Source organism: Botrytis byssoidea, assembly GCF_014898295.1.
Source record: "Botrytis byssoidea strain MUCL 94 chromosome Unknown BBYS_022, whole genome shotgun sequence".
NCBI lineage: Eukaryota > Fungi > Ascomycota > Leotiomycetes > Helotiales > Sclerotiniaceae > Botrytis > Botrytis byssoidea.
Window position 1 is genome coordinate 270,498 of NW_024065863.1, and position 21,219 is coordinate 291,716.

General features: G+C 42.8%; 8 protein-coding genes across 8 annotated transcripts; 5 read left to right on the forward strand and 3 right to left on the reverse strand.

Moving 5' to 3' along the window:
- Positions 1 to 94: 94 nt before the first annotated feature.
- EAE97_009469 (uncharacterized protein) lies at positions 95 to 1,005 on the forward strand (the record flags this gene model as incomplete). The annotated part of the gene is made up of 2 exons (XM_038879984.1): positions 95 to 273; positions 327 to 1,005. The coding sequence occupies 2 exons, from the start codon at positions 95 to 97 to the stop codon at positions 1,003 to 1,005; spliced, it is 858 nt and encodes a 285-aa protein (XP_038729095.1).
- Positions 1,006 to 1,933: 928 nt separating this feature from the next.
- EAE97_009470 (uncharacterized protein) lies at positions 1,934 to 4,006 on the reverse strand (the record flags this gene model as incomplete). The annotated part of the gene is made up of 2 exons (XM_038879985.1): positions 1,934 to 3,288; positions 3,631 to 4,006. 2 exons carry the CDS (start codon positions 4,004 to 4,006, stop codon positions 1,934 to 1,936), a joined length of 1,731 nt encoding a protein of 576 aa, XP_038729096.1.
- A 403-nt stretch (positions 4,007 to 4,409) lies between these two features.
- On the forward strand, positions 4,410 to 5,851 carry EAE97_009471 (uncharacterized protein). Its single transcript, XM_038879986.1, has 2 exons — positions 4,410 to 5,545; positions 5,602 to 5,851. Exons 1-2 carry the CDS (start codon positions 4,566 to 4,568, stop codon positions 5,636 to 5,638), a joined length of 1,017 nt encoding a protein of 338 aa, XP_038729097.1. The 5' UTR covers positions 4,410 to 4,565; the 3' UTR covers positions 5,639 to 5,851.
- On the reverse strand, positions 5,841 to 9,148 carry EAE97_009472 (uncharacterized protein). Its single transcript, XM_038879987.1, has 3 exons — positions 7,608 to 9,148; positions 7,374 to 7,553; positions 5,841 to 7,322 (listed from the first exon to the last, which is right to left on the reverse strand). Exons 1-3 carry the CDS (start codon positions 8,773 to 8,775, stop codon positions 6,154 to 6,156), a joined length of 2,517 nt encoding a protein of 838 aa, XP_038729098.1. The 5' UTR covers positions 8,776 to 9,148; the 3' UTR covers positions 5,841 to 6,153.
- A 396-nt stretch (positions 9,149 to 9,544) lies between these two features.
- EAE97_009473 (uncharacterized protein) lies at positions 9,545 to 10,579 on the forward strand (the record flags this gene model as incomplete). The annotated part of the gene is made up of 3 exons (XM_038879988.1): positions 9,545 to 9,816; positions 9,874 to 10,134; positions 10,483 to 10,579. 3 exons carry the CDS (start codon positions 9,545 to 9,547, stop codon positions 10,577 to 10,579), a joined length of 630 nt encoding a protein of 209 aa, XP_038729099.1.
- A 2,249-nt stretch (positions 10,580 to 12,828) lies between these two features.
- Positions 12,829 to 14,130, reverse strand: EAE97_009474 (uncharacterized protein; the record flags this gene model as incomplete). Its single annotated transcript, XM_038879989.1, has 1 exon — positions 12,829 to 14,130. One exon carries the CDS (start codon positions 14,128 to 14,130, stop codon positions 12,829 to 12,831), a length of 1,302 nt encoding a protein of 433 aa, XP_038729100.1.
- A 2,309-nt stretch (positions 14,131 to 16,439) lies between these two features.
- Positions 16,440 to 17,796, forward strand: EAE97_009475 (uncharacterized protein; the record flags this gene model as incomplete). Its single annotated transcript, XM_038879990.1, has 2 exons — positions 16,440 to 16,634; positions 16,693 to 17,796. The coding sequence occupies 2 exons, from the start codon at positions 16,440 to 16,442 to the stop codon at positions 17,794 to 17,796; spliced, it is 1,299 nt and encodes a 432-aa protein (XP_038729101.1).
- A 1,694-nt stretch (positions 17,797 to 19,490) lies between these two features.
- Positions 19,491 to 19,949, forward strand: EAE97_009476 (uncharacterized protein; the record flags this gene model as incomplete). Its single annotated transcript, XM_038879991.1, has 1 exon — positions 19,491 to 19,949. One exon carries the CDS (start codon positions 19,491 to 19,493, stop codon positions 19,947 to 19,949), a length of 459 nt encoding a protein of 152 aa, XP_038729102.1.
- Positions 19,950 to 21,219: the final 1,270 nt, after the last annotated feature.

Here is a 21,219-nt window from a genome sequence, read left to right on the forward strand (position 1 = left end):
ACAAACACAAGTGGTCGTTTTTCCTTTAACCTTTCATTCCTTCAATATCATACTTCAATACCATACTAAATTATCTAATCTTGTCTGCTTGAAAATGTCTTCAATGCACAGCGCACAACAAACTTATTCTGTCAACAATCTTAATCATCCTGTCCCTCTTAAAATGGAAGGGATCACTGCAATCAATGCGAGATCTCGTAAAAAAGAATCACCGATTCACATCTCAATTCCTGCCGAGTGCTTCGGGACTCAGTCTGCGCTCGATAATATCAGGTTCTGAATCATGACATCGATCTTACAACGCCGTCTCCACCTCTGCTTCTCAGAACTTCCGAGCTCAACTATTCGCCAATGTCCAAACCATTTAAGGATACTCGAACCACGAGCTCAACGCCGAATAAACCAAAAGACACATTCAAGACTCGTATCCCTCTCCTACACGGCCTTTCACAGGATGTCGCGAAGCCAGATCAGTATGTAAAGAGAAGAGAGGAGTACGGTTCATTTTTCTCATCAACATGGTGCTCTTCTTCAGGCCTTTCAGAGCAAGTCTCGGACCATGAGGCTACTGATGAGTATAGAAATCACCAAGTATCAAAAGAGAGACAAGAATCTCACTTCTCCAGGGATTGGTATCCGGATAAATGGATGTTGCAGCTCATTGATCCAATAAATAGTCAGCCGCTGACTTGTAAAAAGATTGCTCGACGTTATACTGCGGTATTCAAACACGATATCATAGCAAAGACTCTCGCAGGCCGTATAGAACAGCTCGCGGCTCTTGATCTAACTGATCAGGCGAGAGTCATAACATCCTCGGCAAATATTTCTCTACCTCCTAAGAAACCTACAAGGAGTGAATTCTGGGCAACAGTCACGCAGGCTCCTGCAGATATCGAACCACCATCTAGTAATCCCCTAAAAAGGAAATTAGCGACACTCATACAAGATTCCGAAAATCAGTTCCTCCACAAACCCATGCAAGGAAGGCTTTCTGGGCAATAATCATGCAAACATCGGAAATTGAATCTTCTTCTGAAAAGATCTTGAGAAGTAACTCTTCGGTACGGCGGTGCGAAATAGAAGCTCAACTTCTCGAAAGAAACGCCCAAGAAAGGAGCGTTTGGCAGCGGCGGTGCAGAAGTCTGCAATTTCTACTTCGTCGAGGAAACGTCCGCAGAGATTTTTGGGCGGTTTGTTTAGAGTGAGTTAATTCTTAGCTAGTTTTTAATTGGTGTATTGGTAACTTGGACTTAGTTGTGAAGCGGAAGAGATAGCGCTATGGAATATTCAATATTGGATTCGTGAACCACTGTGTGGATGTGGTTTGAATAGCTCATTTATCTTGTATAGGTAAGCATAGGAGTTTCATTTGAATGTCTGGCGGGGTCCTGCTTTGATATGCCGAGTTGTGTATAAGAGGGTCAAACTTGTTGGGAAATTAGCATAGTAATGTCGTGTATCACGCGCAGTATTTTTAACAAGTCTTAAAAAAAAATATATATATATAAAAGAAACATTGCGTTGTGGAAAGCCTCCCAGGGGTAGCGAACCTATATTGGATAGGGGTATTATACTATATTCAAACGATTTAGAACTGAACTGTTATATTCGTTTATTTTGGATAAAAGAGTGTTGTGTTTGTTAACGTGATACTATTCGAATGCAGTAGTCATTCGGAGAAACTCTGTAAGGTGTGCAATTGAAGATTCTATCTCTAAATCTGACCTCTCTATCTGATCTGTAATAATCAGCTTTCGATCTACAAACTATGTTTATCTATCCCTACTTGTAGAGAAAACACATGGTATGAGACACTAGATATGCATAGCTTGCACCCTGCTTGGTTACCCAAACACTCTTACTACTCAGTCAGCAGTTGTTAAAAACCGAAACCCACATTCTCCGACTCCCGATTTCTAACTTCCTCCATCTACCATCCGAACCCCTCATCATGCCACCACACCTCCCTCCCCTTTTCAACCCACTTCCCTACATGTTCTCTCAACTCCCTCGCCATACCCGTCGGTCCACAGACCAGAACCGCTACTTTCTCCTCCAATCCTTGACAAAAGGTTCCATCTACAATCGCGCGCAAATCCGGTCTTGAATATTTCGTATTACTAGATTGAGAGGCCAAGTTATGCATTTCCACACTACCAGGTTCACCTGGTGAAGAAGTGGATGTGGAAGAAGAACCACGGGGAGAAGTGATGTATAATTCTATTCCCGGGTTGCTTTCAATTTTGAGTTCTGAGTTCTCGTTTTGAGTTGAGGAGGAGGAAGACAGTGCCCAGGATGATTCGGCTGCATCTCGCATAACCCAGATCATTCTCACATGACTACCTATTCTACCTTCACTCTCCATATCTTGCTTTACCGCTCGATAAATGGGTAAAGTAAAGGTAGCGCCTACGCCACCGGCTACGAGCAATACTCTATCGAATTTCTCGGCTAGATTGGGGAATTTACGGGAGGTTCCATAGGGCCCTTCGATGTTGAGTGGTGGATGGGCTTTGTTGAGATGAGAAAGAGAAGATAGGGCAGATGTAGTTGGCCCGTTGAGAGTGCGCATTGTTAGAGTGATTTGTGGTGAAGGAGTTTCTGAGACAGAAGCAACAGTAAATGGATTGTAGAGTAATTCATAGAGATGGCGATTATACCCTGTAGATTTGGGGACGGATGATGGAGGAATAGACAGGTAAACGTGTTGACCTGGAGCATATTGAAATTGAGAGATTTTCGAAGGTGTAATTGGGATAGTGACTTCGACAAGTGAAGTTTCTGGGACTGGTTTTATGATAGCGAAAGCTTTAATTGTGTTGGATTTGCGAATGCCAAGGTCGATTACGAAAAGTGCGAATGCTTCGAGTATGTAAATACGGAGAGCAGTGGCATGGAAGAATAGAAGAGGAAATATGGCGATGGCGACAAAAAGATGAATGATAAAGAAAACCCGGTAAGACCAACGACGAACAATTGGTAAACTCGTGATAATGAGGAGATTGATGAGCCAGAAAGAGAGTATACCGTAGATGATTATAGGTGTTGTGACTTTCATGTACAGAACTCCAATCTGAATCCAACCATTTACATACCAGCTGGCATGGCAGGCAAGAAGAGTCCATATGACTCGGCCGGATATTCGGTGCCAGGTATTGAGCTGCTCATGCGATGATCCGAATAATACGGAGAGTGGTGAATATAAAGATTTCATAGATAGTGCATAGTGAGCAGGGAATTGTGATGCTGCAACTATACCAAATCGCTTCGTTATATGAAAGTAATCTGGACATATCATTAGTCATTATGTTCAATTATACAACATATGAATTTCCAAGGTCCTAGATAGCCCAACCACAGTTTTACCGATAAGAAGACCTTGACGGCTGAGTAATATTTCAGAGACTCGATCCATTTGAGATAGGAAAGTGAATTCAAGAAGAAGAGAGGGGGTGATTCGCTTGTAATCTCAAATCTACTCAGGTGAGATGTCTGCTGTTCTTTGCAAACCCTCGAGAGAAGAACTCCCACAAACTCCGACATACAGACAAACCGAGTAACTTTACTCAGAACAGTATACTCATACACCTCCTCAAATCAACGACGAAAAGAAATAAATAATCATACCATCACCCGTTCTATGCACACACAAAAATCCCAGCCATGCCCCCCACGCCCCCGCCATAATCCACTGGCCCCTCTCACCCCGACCGGGTGCCACTTCCCCGCCTAACCACCAGACGACAGTTCTTGTCTTTCGTTTCCACTCCGCGCTCCTCGAAGTCCTCTTCTTCTTCGATGTAGGAGAACTAGGAAGGGCGTTGTAATCGACTTTCGATCGCCGACGCTCGGAATAAACCCATATTGCTAATCGATAGACATTATACAGGATGATGGGGATAAAAATGGAAAGTTGGGCGTAGAGACCATATCGATCGAGGAGAATACGACTTTGGATTTTCTCTTCCGGAGTGGGAAATTTGATGCGGTAGGGCCAGGACATTTTGAAGGTATATCTATACCTGTATTGGTTATTGATATCGACAATGAACGACACCACTTGAGTTCTCAAAAAAGGTTACCCAAAAAATGAAAGAATATCTAATAAAGTAAATCAAGACACGTTTATATATGTTTACTCCCAACTACCCGCCCACTCAAAAGTCCCGGGCGAATAGAGTTTTATTGAATATGGCATATGTTACTGTAGTCCCTGTCTATCCGAATGCTTTCGGACTGATATCCAACTCATCAGCACTAGATGATTAATTGACCAATCACTCAAGGTTTATTACACTAATACCGATTCTGACCCGCGCGGAAGCTCGGACCATCTAGAGGGATGAAATGTATGAAACTAATCCCTGTTCGACTAAAATACCCCATGAAGACCTTGGGACGTCGATACATTTTAATGCGGAAAATTAGAATGCCACTACTTGAGTAATGTGAATGATTTCACCATTTTTTTGCAGAAAGTTTATCTAGCAAGGTATTTAACATCAAAACTTATCTTTCTATTCGAATATATGAATTGAGTATCTACGAATCCCACCAATGCGATGAATACAACCACCATGCGCACTCTGCGCACTTCATCCCTCTTCCACTCGCCCCTCAAACCTCAATATCAACCCCTCATCCGTCTCTGCTCCCTGCCATCAACCCATCGTTTCCAATCCAGCACTCCTCTCTCACCCTCTCTCCCCTCCAATCTAATCCCCGCCAATACCGTCAATGGACCCCCCTCTACTCTCCCTGCGCCCCTCGATCTCCCCACCCGCGAACCCAACCAACCATTCTTCTTCAAATACGCCTTCACCCTTGGAAAAGCCTATGCCAAATTCTACAAAACCGGCGTCAAGAATATCTACTACAATTTCATTGCCTCCCGCACCATTCAAACCATTATCGATGAAAAACACAAATCCTCCCTCTCCTCCGCCGTAAAAGGCGATGCGCTATCTCGTTCGGATTTCCAACTCTTGATTCGCAATCGCCACGATGTGAAGCGCGTTCCCATCTTCGCTCTGGTATTTCTAATCTGTGGAGAATTTACGCCACTGGTCGTTATTGCGATTAGTAGTGTCGTGCCGTGGACATGTCGGATTCCCAAACAAATCGATGCGGATCGAAAGAAACTGGAGGAGAGGAGAGCGATTAGTTTTAGAAATTTGACTATGAAGACTCCGCCTGCAGGAACGGATTCGCAGGGATTGAGGCGTATGCAGCTGTTGCATATCTCTTGGAGTTTGGGTCTGAGTAGTAGTGCGTGGGATTATATCGGAGGAAGATTCCCTGGACTGCCGAATGTGATTTTGAGGAGGAGAGTGGAGAAGAGAGTGAAGTATTTGGATATGGATGATAAGCTCATTAAGAATGAGGGGGGTGTGAAAGGAATGTTGGAAGAAGAATTAAGGATGGCGTGTGTTGAAAGGGGAATCGATGTTATGGGACGGGATATCCACATGTTAAGGATGCACTTGAATGCTTGGTTGAGATCGAGAGAAAAGGTTGGAGTGGAAACTCTGCTTTTGACTAGGTGAGCTGACAAATGATCTTCGAGCCCTCAAATTCACCAGCTAACCATTCCAAAAGACCAGCAGCATGGCCCTCGAAGCCTAAGATGCTCTAGATACCAGGAGCACACACGACTTTGTACGATAGCACACGAATTTTATGTCCAGATACACGCACTTCGATTCCATTTCTTGTTCATTTACAAAATCATCTCCACATGTACAGCAATTGTAGGATACGGGAAAAAGCAACCACACTTCTCGATAGATAAAAAGACCTCACTCAGTATATAGATAGACATAGAAATAGAAACATCTCTGCATTTGATATTATTCGTTTATTAAGAGCTGTGATGTATATCTACGCACGAGTTATTTCTTCTGTTTTGATCTATCCCCTAATGTGCTCTCGTCGCTAGCTCTTCTTGAAACGGCATGCATCATGCAAACCATACACGGTAGAAAACAAACTCTTAACATGATGATAACTCCCATACCATGCCATGCCCTAAACTCCTGAAATGCACATTTCACCATAATTCATCGCGTAATATACAGAAACGCCATTCCCATATGCAAATTCAACGATGGCTTCCCAGTTGGAAAAGGACCAAGGCCCACAATCCACCGCTTACTGTCGATATCTAGCCAATTGAGCCATGATAGCCTGTACCTGCTGTGCATCTTGTCCATTTTGTTGTGCAGCTGACTGACCATATGCAGCGCTGTTGTTATAGCTGGCGTAAGGGTCTGTAGCAGCCTGCGGCATTGATTGTTGAAAAATCTGTTGAGGTACTTGTTGTGGTTGTGGTGCTAATCCACCCAACAGACTAACAAGGTCTACTGTCGAGTTTGCTGCTACAGCAGGTGCATTCTGCTGCTGAGGCATGTTATTCAACGTTCCAAGCAACTTTTGCAAAGTAGGATTGTCCAGCTGTCCCATGATGTTGGCGATATTTGCATTTGGTTGTGCTGTCGGAGCTTGGTATACCGGAGCTGGATTTGGCGCGTACTGAGGTCTTTGAGCTGTGGCTTTCGCACGTACGACAAGCTCGGCAGCAATCTTAGGTTCCAAATCCTGATACTCATCAAATCTAACAGCAGCATTGATACCTCCTGAGCGATCGAATACTTGCAAAGGTATTTTGCTAGCGTTTTGAGATCTCATATCAAGTTGAGAAACTGCGATGACACCTTCGAGAATCTGTCTACGAATAACAGCTTGAAGGGAAAGTCGAGGGCTAAGGAACATTACTTCGGTTTTGACACCTCGTCCGCGAAGTTCTCCCTCAACCCAGGAGACAAACCCTCGGTCCAACTCCGCCATAAGAATTATTTGAACATCGGGAACCATTGATGGCTCGCGTCGAGGGATTTGAAGTGTACCATCTTCATTGGCTTCACGAGTTCTTGGGCTTGGGCTACGATCTCTATAACTGCCACGCTGTGCACCTGAGAAAGGAGATCGCGAACGACGCCTATCTCTGCTCTCGTATGAATCATTGTTACGAGTAGATCTATATTCGTCTCTGGCTTCTCTGCCCCTGTAGTTTCTACTTGGCGATGGCGACCTACCAGATCGATATCCATCATGTGGGCGTTGACTTCCATGCTGTGGTTGCGATCTATGGCGATCATTCTGGTTACGATCGTTGTGATTATAGCCTGAACCACGAGCTTCTAGCTGAGGATTACGATTACGAGCCGATGCATTTCCTCTTGTTTGTTCAGGGGATTGAGATCGTCTCCAGGTCTGGCCTGCATTGCGAGTGTTCTTCTGTGCCTTGGACACTTCGAGGTCTGTACGAAGAATATTAGCTCAGCTTCGAAAAGCAACATAAAATAACTTACGCATTTTGCGACCTCTAACTTCCTTGCCTTGCTCCATCTCTAAAGCTTTGTAACAAGATGCGGCATCATGAAATTGAACAAATCCAAATGCTTGTTTGATTGATATTTGGGCAAGTTCGCCATACTTGTGAAAGACATGGAACAAGTCTCGTTTAGTAAGTTTTTCCGATGGAAGATTACCTGAACAGAGATTAGATATTTGAAGATTAGCGGTATTGTATAAGACTTTCTTACCTATAAACAATCGTGAGCCTTTCGGAAATCTCTCCCAAAGCCCTTCAGTGACATATGTGCGTTCTCTATCAAGAAATTCATCATATTTTTTCTGCACCGTTGGTCCCCAAGGTCTGTCATCATTGTCATGTCCATCATGGGATTGGTCAGATGGAAAGCGACGGGTTTGTGTGTAAAGTTTTGGGCTGTTCGCATCTTGATGGGGATGATTGAAAGAAACAGATGGGGGTGGGGGAAGTCCATATCGGGGATCAGTAGCGGTACCAGGGGCACCGACTGCAACTAATGATGATGTTACACCAGAATGGTTATAGGAATTGGGTTGGTGTGAAAAACCTGAACCTCCAACATTGTACTTATGGGGATCATCGAAAGAAGTATAATTGGAACGTTTAGGAATTTGGGTAATTTGTGGGCGGGGGGGAAGGCTTGCATGGGTAGGTAGACTCGAGCTACCTTTTGGAGGGGCATTGCTAGAAGAGGAAGAATTTGGGCGGGCAGCTTGTGCATTAATCTCGGCATTGGCAGTAATATTGTCCAAAAGCTGCTGAATGTCTATTTCTCCGTTTGGATCCTCAGAGTTTGTGGTTTCCGCTTTGGTAATGGGATTTTGAGAATCATCAGAGCTTTGGGCAGCTGTGGATTGAGGAATCGAGGGGACAGTAAGAGAAGGGATGGTATGGGCGGGCTGGGTTTCTGGGCCATTCTGGATATCAAATGTGGCAGGTCGGTCGTTGGAAAGAGAATTGGGCAATTCGCTCGTTGGCACTGTGTTAGGAAGACTGCTCGACTCTTGGTCAACTGCCTGTGATTGATCGCGACTATCTGAATGTTCTTCCCCATCAGAGTCAAATGTCATGGCATAATCATCGCCTTCATCTTCTTCCTCAGCCTTTGCTACTGTTGTATCCTCATCCTTCTCATCATATGCATCTGAAAAGCGCGTATCGGAAAGTGGAGATTCTATATCCTCAGAAACCATCGAGGATTCGATAACTTCGGGGACCACTAAAGGAGCCTTTGATGGCTCATGGGTCGTCGTCATATTGAAAGTCGGATCAATCTGATTTCGAAGAACAGGAATTTCAGATGGATTGGGAAAATGAACCGGAAGTGGAGAGAGCGGTGATTGGATTTTTGTATGGAATTCAGGTGGATCTGAAGTCATAAATGTCTTTGTTATGGGTGCGGAATGCACACAAACTGTCAAAGTTGATTGGATCCGATATTTGAGAAATTCGTATGCTAGGAGAAGATACAAACTGATGAAAAGTAGCAGATATAAAAATTAATGGAGTTTGGAGATAGTTTGATAGGCAAAGGCGATGCGATAAGTTTGCAATCCAGATTTAGGCAAGATTTGATTTGCCTGCTCGATTGAAAACTTTGGGGGAAACTGCAGTCAAGAAATAGTTATCTATTAGATTATCAAAAGTAACGTTGTCGCCTTGGTAATGTAAAAGACTTTGATGTTTACTGGCGTCAAGTTGATGATTTTCTTGAGTATTGAGGGATCGAAGTTATGAGGTTGTCGCAATGGTTTTGATGATTTCTCGGAATGGTTTATGAGAGAGGGTTAGGGATTGAATTAATTTGATCATGCCAAGAAATCTTGAAAGACCTTTTTTCACTAGCCGTACCGGTACTGGTATGAAGTGCTAGGTAGTCTAGGAGAGTCTGGCTCGGATAAAGTTCGGATATGTGAAGTGGTGACTTTACGAAGTACTTAAGAATGCTTATGTAATACACTTGGGTGGTCATTTGTTTTACATTTACATTTGCCCTCACCTGCATTGTAACACACTTTAATACTGGAGCTAAAAGGGGAAAGTTTCCATCTGTAAAGTATTTACATACTACCTCAGTCAAGCAACACCTTACTAACATCATATGAACCTCTAGGCAGGTGAAATAGCAAAGAAGTTTGTCGAAGTGATATGCATTATTTTGCCAAGTTCACAGCTAAGCTGCTGCAATCATCTTCTCAAATTATCAAGCCAATTTATACAACATCTCTTCGAACACGACCTTTATTCGCAAGGTTGAATCTTAAGAGTGGTAGATCATATTCTGTTCAATCTACAGATGACGTTGAATTTGAGGTTGCCAGAAAATGGTATTCTAATTTCAATGAATCGACTATTCCTACAAAGCTAGCCGAGACTACCTACTCAGCTGCCGGAGGTCCTGGTGGTCAAAAGACCAACAAGTACGTCGAGCTTCTTAAAATCCAAAGACAAGTTTTCCTAAGTACTGACCTCTCCAGAACATCTTCAAAAGCAAATACCATTTGGTCTATGAAAAAGCTCGATGCCATTCTGCCGTTGATAATATCGAAGGGATTACGCCGTGGTACTTATTATGTGAAGAATACTGATGCAATTCAGATTCAATGTGATAGTAGTCGCAATCGAACTGATAATAAAGAGGAGACACATCGAAGGTTAAATGAAGAAATCAAACGTATATACAGAACAACCGTTCCGGGAAAGGCTTCAATTGAACAACAGCAGAGAGTGAAGCACTTGTAAGTCATAAATCTCCTTCATTTTGTGTCATTTCGAGCCGCATCCACTCGTGAAGTTCGTCCCTCCTATATAAAACATCATTTCCCTCAATAACAAATGGTGGAAGAGATTCTTTTCGAGCAAACCGTGTAAGCGAAGGGGACAAGTACCCAGAAAGTCATAAAATACAGCCAGAAGGAAAAGCTATCCGAGCGGAAGTCACAGATGGAGACCCGTCGTCATCAAGATATCAGGGCAAGTTAACTTTGTGATATATATCTGGAGCCCTTTATGATTGCGATGCAGTTCGACAGTTTTGAGATACTGTCACCTTTTTGAACACAAGAATGCGCTAATATTCATGACAGACAAACTTCGGCCAACATAGCAAGGCTAAAGATGAAGAAGCAACATGGGGATAAAAAGAAGTCTAGAAGTAGTGGAAAAGGCGGCGGTGACTTCTGAGATAGAAGTATCACATACTTATTTTATTGTCTGGAATGTTCTACTGGCTTTCAAAAGTTTACAGAGAGAAAATGAATTGGTCCACGGGATGAAGAAGCATATATGCATCATATTTAAATTGCTTCGAAGCAGATTCTGTGCATAAGTATTGGACAAGGCTTTTCCATTGTTTGAAGATACAAATTATGTAGGAAGCCAGCAGAACGAATAACTCTGCGTGGTTACACTACATACCTACCTAGGTATACCACCCCATGTCTCAGTCATCACATGGATTGATTGTTGGTAGGGCTGAAGGATGAATAGCCTAACTTACCCCCAGTTATCTGGAAAAGCTATGACATATCAAAATGATAAACAATACTTCGACAATTGTCACTTTCAATTTCAATCAGGCTTGATGATGCGCTTTAACTTGGTGAAAATATTCGGAGGCCGAACTTTGCGGATGAAAAAACTTCTCCTGAATTGGCGTCAGAAACCTCGACCCTGTGTTTTAAGGAACCGAGCAAAAGTCGATGGGTGATATTCCTTGATCTTGTTTGCACTACATGACTTAGTATCATGCAGAATCGAGTCTAGAGTGACAATTCAATATCCCTTGTCTGACCAACAAGATATCCATGGCTGTACATGTAGCTGCTCAGTCCAAAATACAATGCAGGCCAACTGGAATACCAAAAAGTTTTTCTACCCTCGCTTGGAGGAGAAGAAGAGATCTGATGCCATAAGACACCCTCGATAGGAAAATCCCGTAAACTACCTAGTGCTTTCAGATACAAAGACCCCTTCAGACTCACTTACAAATCACATACAAACCCTCAACTTGTCCTGTCTACAACAATACGAAGAAAGAAAGGGCCGACCTGTCTTGAGATTCTCGGTGACTAAAGTAAATATCCTACCATAACCCACTCATTCATTCATTGAGTGATTGAAATAGATAGACACTTCAAGAACAACCCCGAATTCAAATTCCACGAATACCTACAGTGTCTAGTCCTCTCATTACCCCGTCCCTTCTCCCCCGCTAGCTAGCTAGCTATACTCAATCCAATACATATAGGTATTACTTTTCGCGAAATCTAATGCAAAGTATGCTCCATACCATACACATACCATACCACCTTCCACCTTTTCCCATCTTCCACCTCTAAATTATTCTAAAATGCGTTGAATATTCGAATTTGGAAGAATGTCATGATATCCCATCATATACCAACCCATCACACACCGACCCCAGATACCTATCTTTACCTACCCCCCCGCCTATCCCCTACCTCTTCTAAATACCTCAACACATCTCACCACTCAACCCTCTCAACCCAAGCCCAAACCCAAACCTTTCATACCAGTATCAAAAAAAACCACAAAAACCCGAATCACAGATACCTCCTTAACATTCATATCATCACATCCCATCACCATACCAAACCCCAATCTCCAATCTCCAAACTCCAAACCCCAAACTTCCATTTCTCTCCATTTCTCTCCATTTCTCTCCTCCAATCAAACTCAAATTCAAACTCAAAGACATATCATACGTACTAGATATATGATATGAGAATTACCTACCTAATTACCACATACTTTACTCGATGAATCCATGGATACGGAACCAGCTCTAACCTTATCAACCCAACAATAAGCCAACTCACCAACTCAGGGCCAACGACCAACGGCTAGCATCTACTAATTAGTGATTACCAGCCACCATCTCACCTCACCCCACAGCATCCAATTATATCTTCCCCTATCCCTCCCATCCCTCCCACCCAAACAATAACAATAACGACATCATCCCCAAGCACATCACAGTACAGCACAGCCCACAGCCTAGACTCAAATCACAAGAAACCCAAGGAAAAGTTTCAACCCCCCTCCCTCCTTCCCCAATCACATTCACAATACAATCACAAAAACTTTGAACAGAAGACAAAGAAAATTATACTAAAAATCGATTGATTGCTATGCTATGCTATGCTAACAAATCATTACTCACTGACCGGTCCAGGATATCATATGCTGCTTTCCCAAAACGCCAATTCAAATGCCCACTTCCTCCCTTCCTGCACTTTCCACTCAATACCATCCAATACTATCCCATCCCATCCCATCTATCCAATCAAACATCAGCATTACTTCTTTTCACTACCCAATCCAATCCCTCACACTGATCCTACACATGAAATTCATATTCTCATTCTCATTCTAATTCTCCTTCCACTTTAATTTTAACTTCCTCGTTCTCACAATCTCTGTCCCACTCCCAATCTATCCAACTCCGTATCACTAATCACACTAGGTGCAAAACTACTCTGAGTCCTCGTGCTCGAATTTCTATGCATATCATTACTGAAAGCAGCAGCTAGGTGTGGATTGCGTGCGGCGATCCATGCTCCTGATTCCATAGGAGCGGGAGACAGACTTTGGACACCTCCATACATAGGTGGAACTGCATCATTTTCATTTTCGACGTCGTATGGAGTATCGTAATTTGATGTTAGAGAATCAAGATGTTGGGAGACGACCCGATTTTGATAGAGATCCTGGTTTTCATTGAGGCCTCGCTCGAGATTCTCATGGGAAATGGTGGGGCGTATGGGGGCGGGAGCTATGATGGTCGGTTCGAGAACTGAAGTGCGGGGGCTGTGCATTATTCTGGAGAGGCGATGTTGTTCACCATCTGGTCCAATGTACGAGGTGTCATCGTCGTCGAGAGGAAAACCCATGGTATCATGCCTGACTAATGGTCCTGGTCTGGGAGAAGACTCGACATTTTGTGACAACCGAGAAAGGCGATTTTGTGACAACTGAGATAGGCGGTTTTGTGTTAGCTGAGATAGGCGGTTCTGATCTGTGAACGGATCTTGTATTGGAGAGCCAAGATGATTAGGTGGTGAGTGATATCCATTTCCTCCACCGGCCATTCTCTGGTGGGTTTCCTCATCATTTGGTAGGAACCTGTCTGTTTCCATATCACTGGAAAGGTCAGGATAGCTGGACTGTCCGCCTCGTATATATGCTCCTTGGTATGAAGTGTCGGCAACCATTGGTGGTCGAGATATTTCACTATCACTCCCTTGACTGTTCCTTTTGATAAAAGGTACGCCAGCAAATGAAGAGTTTAATCCATTGTAAGATACTTGCTGAGTAACTCCTTTACGATCTGCAGCCTTCTTAGTCTTCCTCTTTTGCAGTAGATAGATAGCAATGAGAGAAATGATCAACAATGCTCCGACACCACCAAGAACACCTGCTATTATTGCTGTCCGTTCCGTTGATGATAGTCCACTTGATGATGATGATGATGATGAAGTAGACGTTGGGAATGCGGAGTTTGTTTGACTTTGACTGTTAGAGGTAGTTGTTGGAGTAGCTGCAGATGTATATGCGGATTGATATGCGGTTGTCTGAGCATTGTATTGACCTTGTGCTGTTTGACTCCCACTTGATCCATAGTTACCGGAACTGTCATAGCTTCCTTGGGCTCCAGCTTGGCTTCCTGGGGTACCACTACTTCCACTAGATCCCACACCATAGTCGTCCATCTCTCTCGAACAGTAAATGCACGACTGATTGCTAATTTCCACTGTTTATTTGCGCAGGTCTCTTGCTTCAGATGATGTTGTTGGTACACGAAAGATATTAAGTAAAAACAAGTGAGAAAGCCAAAGTACAAAACGAGGGTATACTTGAAACAAATAAATGGGAGCTGAAGGAGGAGGAGGAGAAGGAGAAGGAGAAGAGGAAGAAGAAGAAAAAGAAAAAGAAATGGCGCGGCCGGGGCAGGACAACATAATTAAGTGAGTTTCAACGCCATACACATTAATGACAACACAAGATGATATCCTAGTCGAGACTTACGATTTTTTGTGGATTTGTACTGTTGACAAGGCGCAGTCCCAGCAACACGATTTAGGTTTTGGAAGATCACATTCGGTAGAATTTTGAGATGATATATCTGTGACGACGCGTCTTTTGCTGTGGAGTAATTAAATGGAGACAATTGTATCACGTGTAGATTAATTATGCTGTTAAATGAAAGGAAATGGATGAATATGTGTGAAATAGAGTGACGATTCAATTTTCTGGAACTTGTTTTAGAATTGAGAAGGTTGGTGTTGGGAGAAGAGAAAGAAGCAAGAAGCAAGAAATTTTGGATCAAGGTTTGATTGATAGATACATCCGTCCATCCATATCCATGAAAGAGTAAGGACTGAAGGTTCGGATTAAAATACTGATAGCAAGGTTCGAGAACAGAACACATGGGAATGGTCGAAGTTTTACCACCCAATGGGAAAATTTTGAATGAGATGAATGAATTGAGTTTGAGAAAGATAGGAGGGTGGTGGTAGCTACCTAGGTACTTTGAAGAATTGAAAGGTAACAGTGATAGCGTGAGTATTGGTATGTATGATGATATATCTCAACTCCATCAATCTTTATTACATGGTGGTGGACATATCATAGACATATCATCGTGGTCGAGTGTAGGTATAGTGGATGGAGACTGTGTACTAGAGTAGGTAGTGAAGAAAGATACGAGATCTCTAGTGGATCGTACTCGTATTTGGTGGGAGTGAAGTGTCAAGTGAAGTGTGAAGTGAAGTGAAGTGAAGTATGAAATTCTGCCCTGCGTTTTTTACCCTAAATACCTTACACCCACCTTACCTAGGTAAGGTTAGGTGCTCTACCGTACAAGAAAAATTCAATTGATCTAGCCGTTTCCCCAACTCACAATAAACCAATTTATGTATTACCATTACCCTCACCAGTACCCTCATCAACCTCAAAATAGACTTTTACATCATTATGACCAATAAGATCATCGTTACATCCACTATCAGGGTCCAGGTTTGGTTTGCACGTCGAAAAAGATATCCTCCGTATGGCTGAGCATTGGGGTCTTTTATTAGCGGGTTCAACCACAGTCTATTATATCAGTCTTCAGTCTATTGTCTGTCTTCAGTCTATTATCAGTCTTCAGTCGATTGTCAGTCTTCAGTCTATTATCAGTCTTCACTCTATTGTCAGTCTTCAGTCTATTATCAGTCTTCACTCTATTGTCAGTCTTCAGTCTATTATCAGTCTTCACTCTAGTCTACTGTCAGTCTTCACTTCAACTCTTTATGGTACTCTGTACTCTGTACCTCATACTCTCAAGCAAAGTAAGCAAAAGTAAGCAGCCTCGCAGCCTTCCTTGAGCGCCAGCCAAATCTTCGGAAAGTAAAACTAGTGATCAGCAATTTTGCCATCTTGGTGAGCCAGCCACACAAATAATGCAGTACAATGTAATCTTTTCCTGAATTGAGTCTTCACGATTGTCACGGATGATCATCTCCATTAATCGGACCAGAAATCATGTGAATAACCAGTAACCCTTCAATCTCTTATTCTTCCTCGTAAACTTTCGCATCAAGATGAAAGGGTTCGTATTCATTTCTAGTCGTATATGTACACGATCCCTTGAAGGCTTGAGCTCACTGGACTTTGTGCACGTGAATCCTGGACTGATTGATTTTCTCTGCCCGTTTGTGAATGCAAGTGATTTCAGCTCACAGCTAACGATGGCTGACCTCGAGATTACTAAGCCCAAAATAGGTGGTACCTAACTACCTACCCAACTGTTCATCCATTGCCCCGCAATCTAACCGCAATACCTGAAAGACCATCCTTTTTAATTCTGGAACACCAGAACAACTAACAACTTTAACTTCCACCAACCCTTCAAATCTACTTATCGAACTCTCCGAGAATCATCCGTGCAGAGTGGTTCATCATCACATTCTTGATTGTCGTGCGCACTTTTTAATAATATACCTCATCTAATACTCCATTCTTCCCTTCGCATAACAAGATGAGCTCTTCGAATCCCCATGGTTCTCACTCAGGAGCACCGCAACCTCAAATTCAACCATGTCGGTATAAGACTGGAAAAACTTTGGGCGCAGGCTCATACTCGGTCGTCAAAGAATGTGTCCACGTTGATACAGGAAGATATTATGCCGCAAAAGTCATTAACAAAAGATTGATGGCGGGAAGAGAACATATGGCAAGAACTTTTCATTCCTCTCGTTTTAATAATGTTTGCTGACACCTCCCGATTGTAGATTCGTAATGAAATCGCTGTACTCAAACGTGTTTCCATGGGACATCAAAACATCCTCACGTTAGTCGATTACTTCGAAACCCTGAATAATTTATATCTGGTTACCGATTTGGCGCTTGGTGGAGAATTGTTTGATCGCATTTGTCGAAAGGGTTCTTACTTTGAATCCGATGCTGCAGACCTTATCAGAGCAACACTTTCCGCTGTTGCATACCTACACGATCATGGCATCGTTCATCGAGATCTTAAACCCGAGAATTTACTGTTTCGAACACCAGAAGATAATGCGGATTTGTTGATTGCAGATTTTGGTTTGAGCAGAATAATGGACGAAGAGCAATTTCACGTTTTAACCACTACTTGCGGTACACCAGGTTATATGGCCCCAGAAATCTTTAAGAAGACAGGACACGGAAAACCAGTCGATATCTGGGCAATTGGTGTCATTACATATTTCTTACTATGTGGATACACGCCTTTCGACAGAGATTCTAATTTGGAGGAAATGCAAGCGATTCTCATCGCAGACTATAGCTTTACACCCATAGAATACTGGCGAGGTGTCAGTCGAGGAGCTCGAGAGTTTATCAAGAAATGCCTTACCATAGACCCTACCCAAAGAATGACGGCCCACGAAGCATTGACGCACCCTTTCGTCACCGGTGAATCAGTATCAAAGGATGGTAAAGGTAGCGATTTACTTCCGATTGTTAAGAAGAACTTCAACGCCAGGCGTACTCTTCATGCTGCCATTGATACTGTGCGCGCCATTAATAAACTTCGTGAAGGTCAAGCTGGCATGATGGACGGTTCAAAATCTATGGAGCCCGATCGTGGAGCCAAACCTTTGAATCACAACAGTAAAGATTCTGGATTGGGTGGAATGGGACCTGGAGATGGAGATGGAGATAATGCTATGGATATTGATTCCGGATATGGTACAGCAGGTACAAATAATGATGAGCGTGAAAAGTTTATGAGAGCTATAGAGAGAAGTTCTGGTCAAGGTCAAACAGAAGCACAAATCGAGGCGCAGACTAGGAAAATTGCTGAAACGACAAAGGGTTTATGGTCTGCAGGAGCGGCGAAGATCTCAGGAAGATGATGATGAAAAAGCACTTGATATTCAAAACTTCAATTCTTCTTGTTCTCTTCGGCCCTTTACCACTTTTTTTTTTCCTCCACACCATGCCACTGGACGATACGAATTCCTTACGACCATGATCTATTTCTTCTGGCGTTTCACGTCGACTTTATATTCAAATGAGGAGTTGAAGTATCTTTTTGAGCAACTTTGGGTTGGGAATTTTTGTTTGCATGATGAAGATGAGATTTGAGACAGTTGAGCTATGATATGAGCTCTTGGAAATCTAGTGGGGTGTATTGGGAAGGAAAGCTATAGATTTCTCAATAACAGGATACCATTTCACAATGCAATGATAGTCTTGGAACATCACATATTCATGAATAGAACACTTGGGTAGTCTTCTTGTTCTTCCTCTTAAACGTACTAATTGGATACAATGGGGCTATTCGCATCAAGTCTAGCCCTTCATGATACCTTGTTTGTGTCCGAGTTCTTGGAGCATCAAGCACTCTCTCATCTAACCCCGTGATGTTTCGATGATTCTCCATACTCACAATCCACATATTCCCTCAAAACACCCCCACCAAAAGGGATCTTCCCCTCGAATTGATACAAACGGAAGCAGCCGTGCTGATCTGAAGATGCCAAGCGAGGAATCTATATTTATCCATTTATCCAAACAGATAAGGTATTAGCGTGCGAATGGAACCTTTAACTTTGTCGAGTTTTATCTTGATCGAATCCACTTTGAAAGCCATTTCACATATTTGACACATGTGATTTGCTGGGCGTAGTGCGGGAATCTAAAATGCCCAGAAGCTTGGATGGGCCAAGATGTTTGGCAGTTTGTATGTACGCATTTTTGAATGGGCGTGTGTGTGCAGCACTGCAGTCTCTACGGTGTTTCTCTGGATATTTCTTCATCGAGTCGGCGCGCAGGTTATGGTTGTATCGCATGGGTGGAGTATGGTTTCAGCGGGTGGAACTTGGTGGGCGCTTGGCGGGCTGGACGGATGGATGGAAGGTGTAACCTGTGGTGACGGGACGGGATGGGATAGGATGGAGAAATGGATGAGGTGGGCAGCTGATGGGTTGGAGGATAAATATTAGACGGGTTTTCCGGTTAGGAGAAGGATTCTTATTTCGTTATCATACTTTATCGTTGTTTAATTACCTTCGTGTTCTTTCTTGGTTTTGTGCTTCTTGAGATTATATATATCGATAAATAGTCCCAGGAGGATTTTCGATTGACATCGTTGTTTGATAGCTTTTATCATCGTCTTTTATTGGTGTTCAGTGTTCACGTTACATCAGATCATATCACGTCACATTATCATTATCATCTCATCATCGTCGTCGTCGTCATCAACGATTAACCTTATTTCCCCGCAGATATTCCTCACGTGAATATCACTTGATACTCGTATTCAAACCCGCATTTCCTGTTCAGGAACGGAGTCGCCATTTCTACTTTGAGTTCCGGAGTCAAGAATTCTCAAGATCGTAAAGATTTATAGAAGAGAGGTTTCTCTGCGGATTATATTGAAAGCAAGCAAGTCGATCAACTCAACCAACTCGTCGTCAAAAGGAGATCTCTTCATTGAGCCCTTCGAATACCGAATATCTACTTCTCGTTCAACTCACTTGAAGTATATCACCACCTACATACTATCCCCTCAAACACAACTCCACTCAACAAACAACGCACCAGAATGTCTGCCCCCGAAACCCTTCCCGTCATCGCCCGTCACCTCCTCCGCTACAACCAATCCATCCTCTCCAAAACGCACTTCCAAAGCACCGCCAAAAACCTCTACCACCAAACCTCCAGCGTCAAGGCGTTTGCGAGCTCCGAGGGCGTGCGCGGAAACGCTCGAAACAGGTATGATGTGCATGGAAATGGGTATTTCACGCATGGAAAACGGGATGGCATCGCAGCAGCAAATATGGAGATGCTTGGGGTGAGAGGATTTGGGACGGGAGCCATGGGGGAGCGAGCGCATGTGTCGATTTCGGCGAGGATTGCGGCGAGTAAGGGGGATCGCGAGAGGATCCTGAAGAGTATTGTGAGGGCGAGGGAGAGGAGGGGAGTGTTGGGTGAGGGGAGGATAGAGGAGGGGAGAATCTGGGAGGAACAGGTTTATCCACCTGTTAATGGGTGGTTGGTTTGAGGAGTGAATGGCTGATGCGGTAGATTCATGGGATATGTTGGGGATGGGAGGAGGAGGAACGGATGCTGGATGCTGGATGTTGGGTGCTTACCAGAAGATATGCATCTCCTGGAGAAAAGTGATGCTTGAAAGACGGATATCAGGCGATCGGTGTGATATGAAGCAATATGACTTCAACACCCACACAAAAGACCTCAAGGCGGAAACGAGGAGGTTGGAGGCGGCCATTCATTCATTCATTTACTCACTCATTCACTCATTTATTCATCACATTTCTCCCGAGGGAAAATGGGGGTTTGATCTTGATTGTTTTTGGATCATCTTATTTATCTTCTTTTTCTTCTTCTTTTATGGTATGGTATGGTATGGATGTATGAGTTATGCTTATACACTTCCATACCACCTATCTACTATCCACACTCATTCACACAACCAGATTGTTCCAAGAGTGTTTGAAAGAAAGCAAGAGAGAAAGGAAGCAAGAAGAGAAGAAAGATAGATAGAGAAATAGGAGAGACCATTGAGTCCGAGACGAATTTCGAAATTTCGCTTCTTACGCATTATGATGAATGGAGTTTTGGGAATTTTTCTTCTTCTGGGATGGGGATTGGCATAGAGACATTGAAATGGATACAGATACAGATACAGATACAGATAGGAATACAAGGAACCAGATAAAATTAGAATGATACATCGTGTTCTCACTCCTACTTCTATCCTCAAATTTAAATATCCCATTGCGAAAAATTTCTACTATGGATTCCGCATTATCGCATCCTTGTGTTTCTCGCTCTGTTATACTGAGTTGATAAATTGATGATTAAATAGATAAATAAATACGGCAAATTACTCTCATGCCCTAAAATTAGAAGCTAATTTACTCTCATGCTCCTTAGATTCTATAATAGATTCTATGATAGAATCTATTCATTTTAGGTTAGATTCTAGCTATTTTAAGCTAGATTCTGTATAAGAAGTACAGATTCTATATAAGAAGTATAGATTCTATATAAGGAGTATAAACAAAGTAGCTAGAATCTACCCTCCTTTTATAGAATCTACTCCTCTATCATAGAATCTAACCTAAAATAGCTAGAATATATTCTCCTCCTATAGAATCTATCCTTTCCTCAATATAAAATCTAGTCTGAAATGGATAGATTCTATGATAGAATCTAAAGGGCATAAGAGTAAAACAAGTGTGATTTTTAGAGCATGAGATTAATTAAATGACATTTCGGGGGCATGAGAGTAATTTGACGAAATAAAT

What these genes read in the sequence shown, in the direction of transcription:
- EAE97_009471 (XM_038879986.1), top strand. Translation starts at nt 4,566, where the DNA reads ATGAATACAACCACCATGCGCACTCTGCGCACTTCATCCCTCTTCCAC. An exon ending in GAAACTCTGCTTTTGACTAG is followed by an intron (nt 5,546 to 5,601) that starts GTGAGCTGACAA and finishes CCATTCCAAAAG; the next exon opens with ACCAGCAGCATGGCCCTCGA.
- EAE97_009472 (XM_038879987.1), bottom strand. Translation starts at nt 8,775, where the DNA reads ATGACTTCAGATCCACCTGAATTCCATACAAAAATCCAATCACCGCTC. An exon ending in AGGCTCACGATTGTTTATAG is followed by an intron (nt 7,554 to 7,607) that starts GTAAGAAAGTCT and finishes ATCTCTGTTCAG; the next exon opens with GTAATCTTCCATCGGAAAAA. An exon ending in AGTTAGAGGTCGCAAAATGC is followed by an intron (nt 7,323 to 7,373) that starts GTAAGTTATTTT and finishes TTCTTCGTACAG; the next exon opens with ACCTCGAAGTGTCCAAGGCA.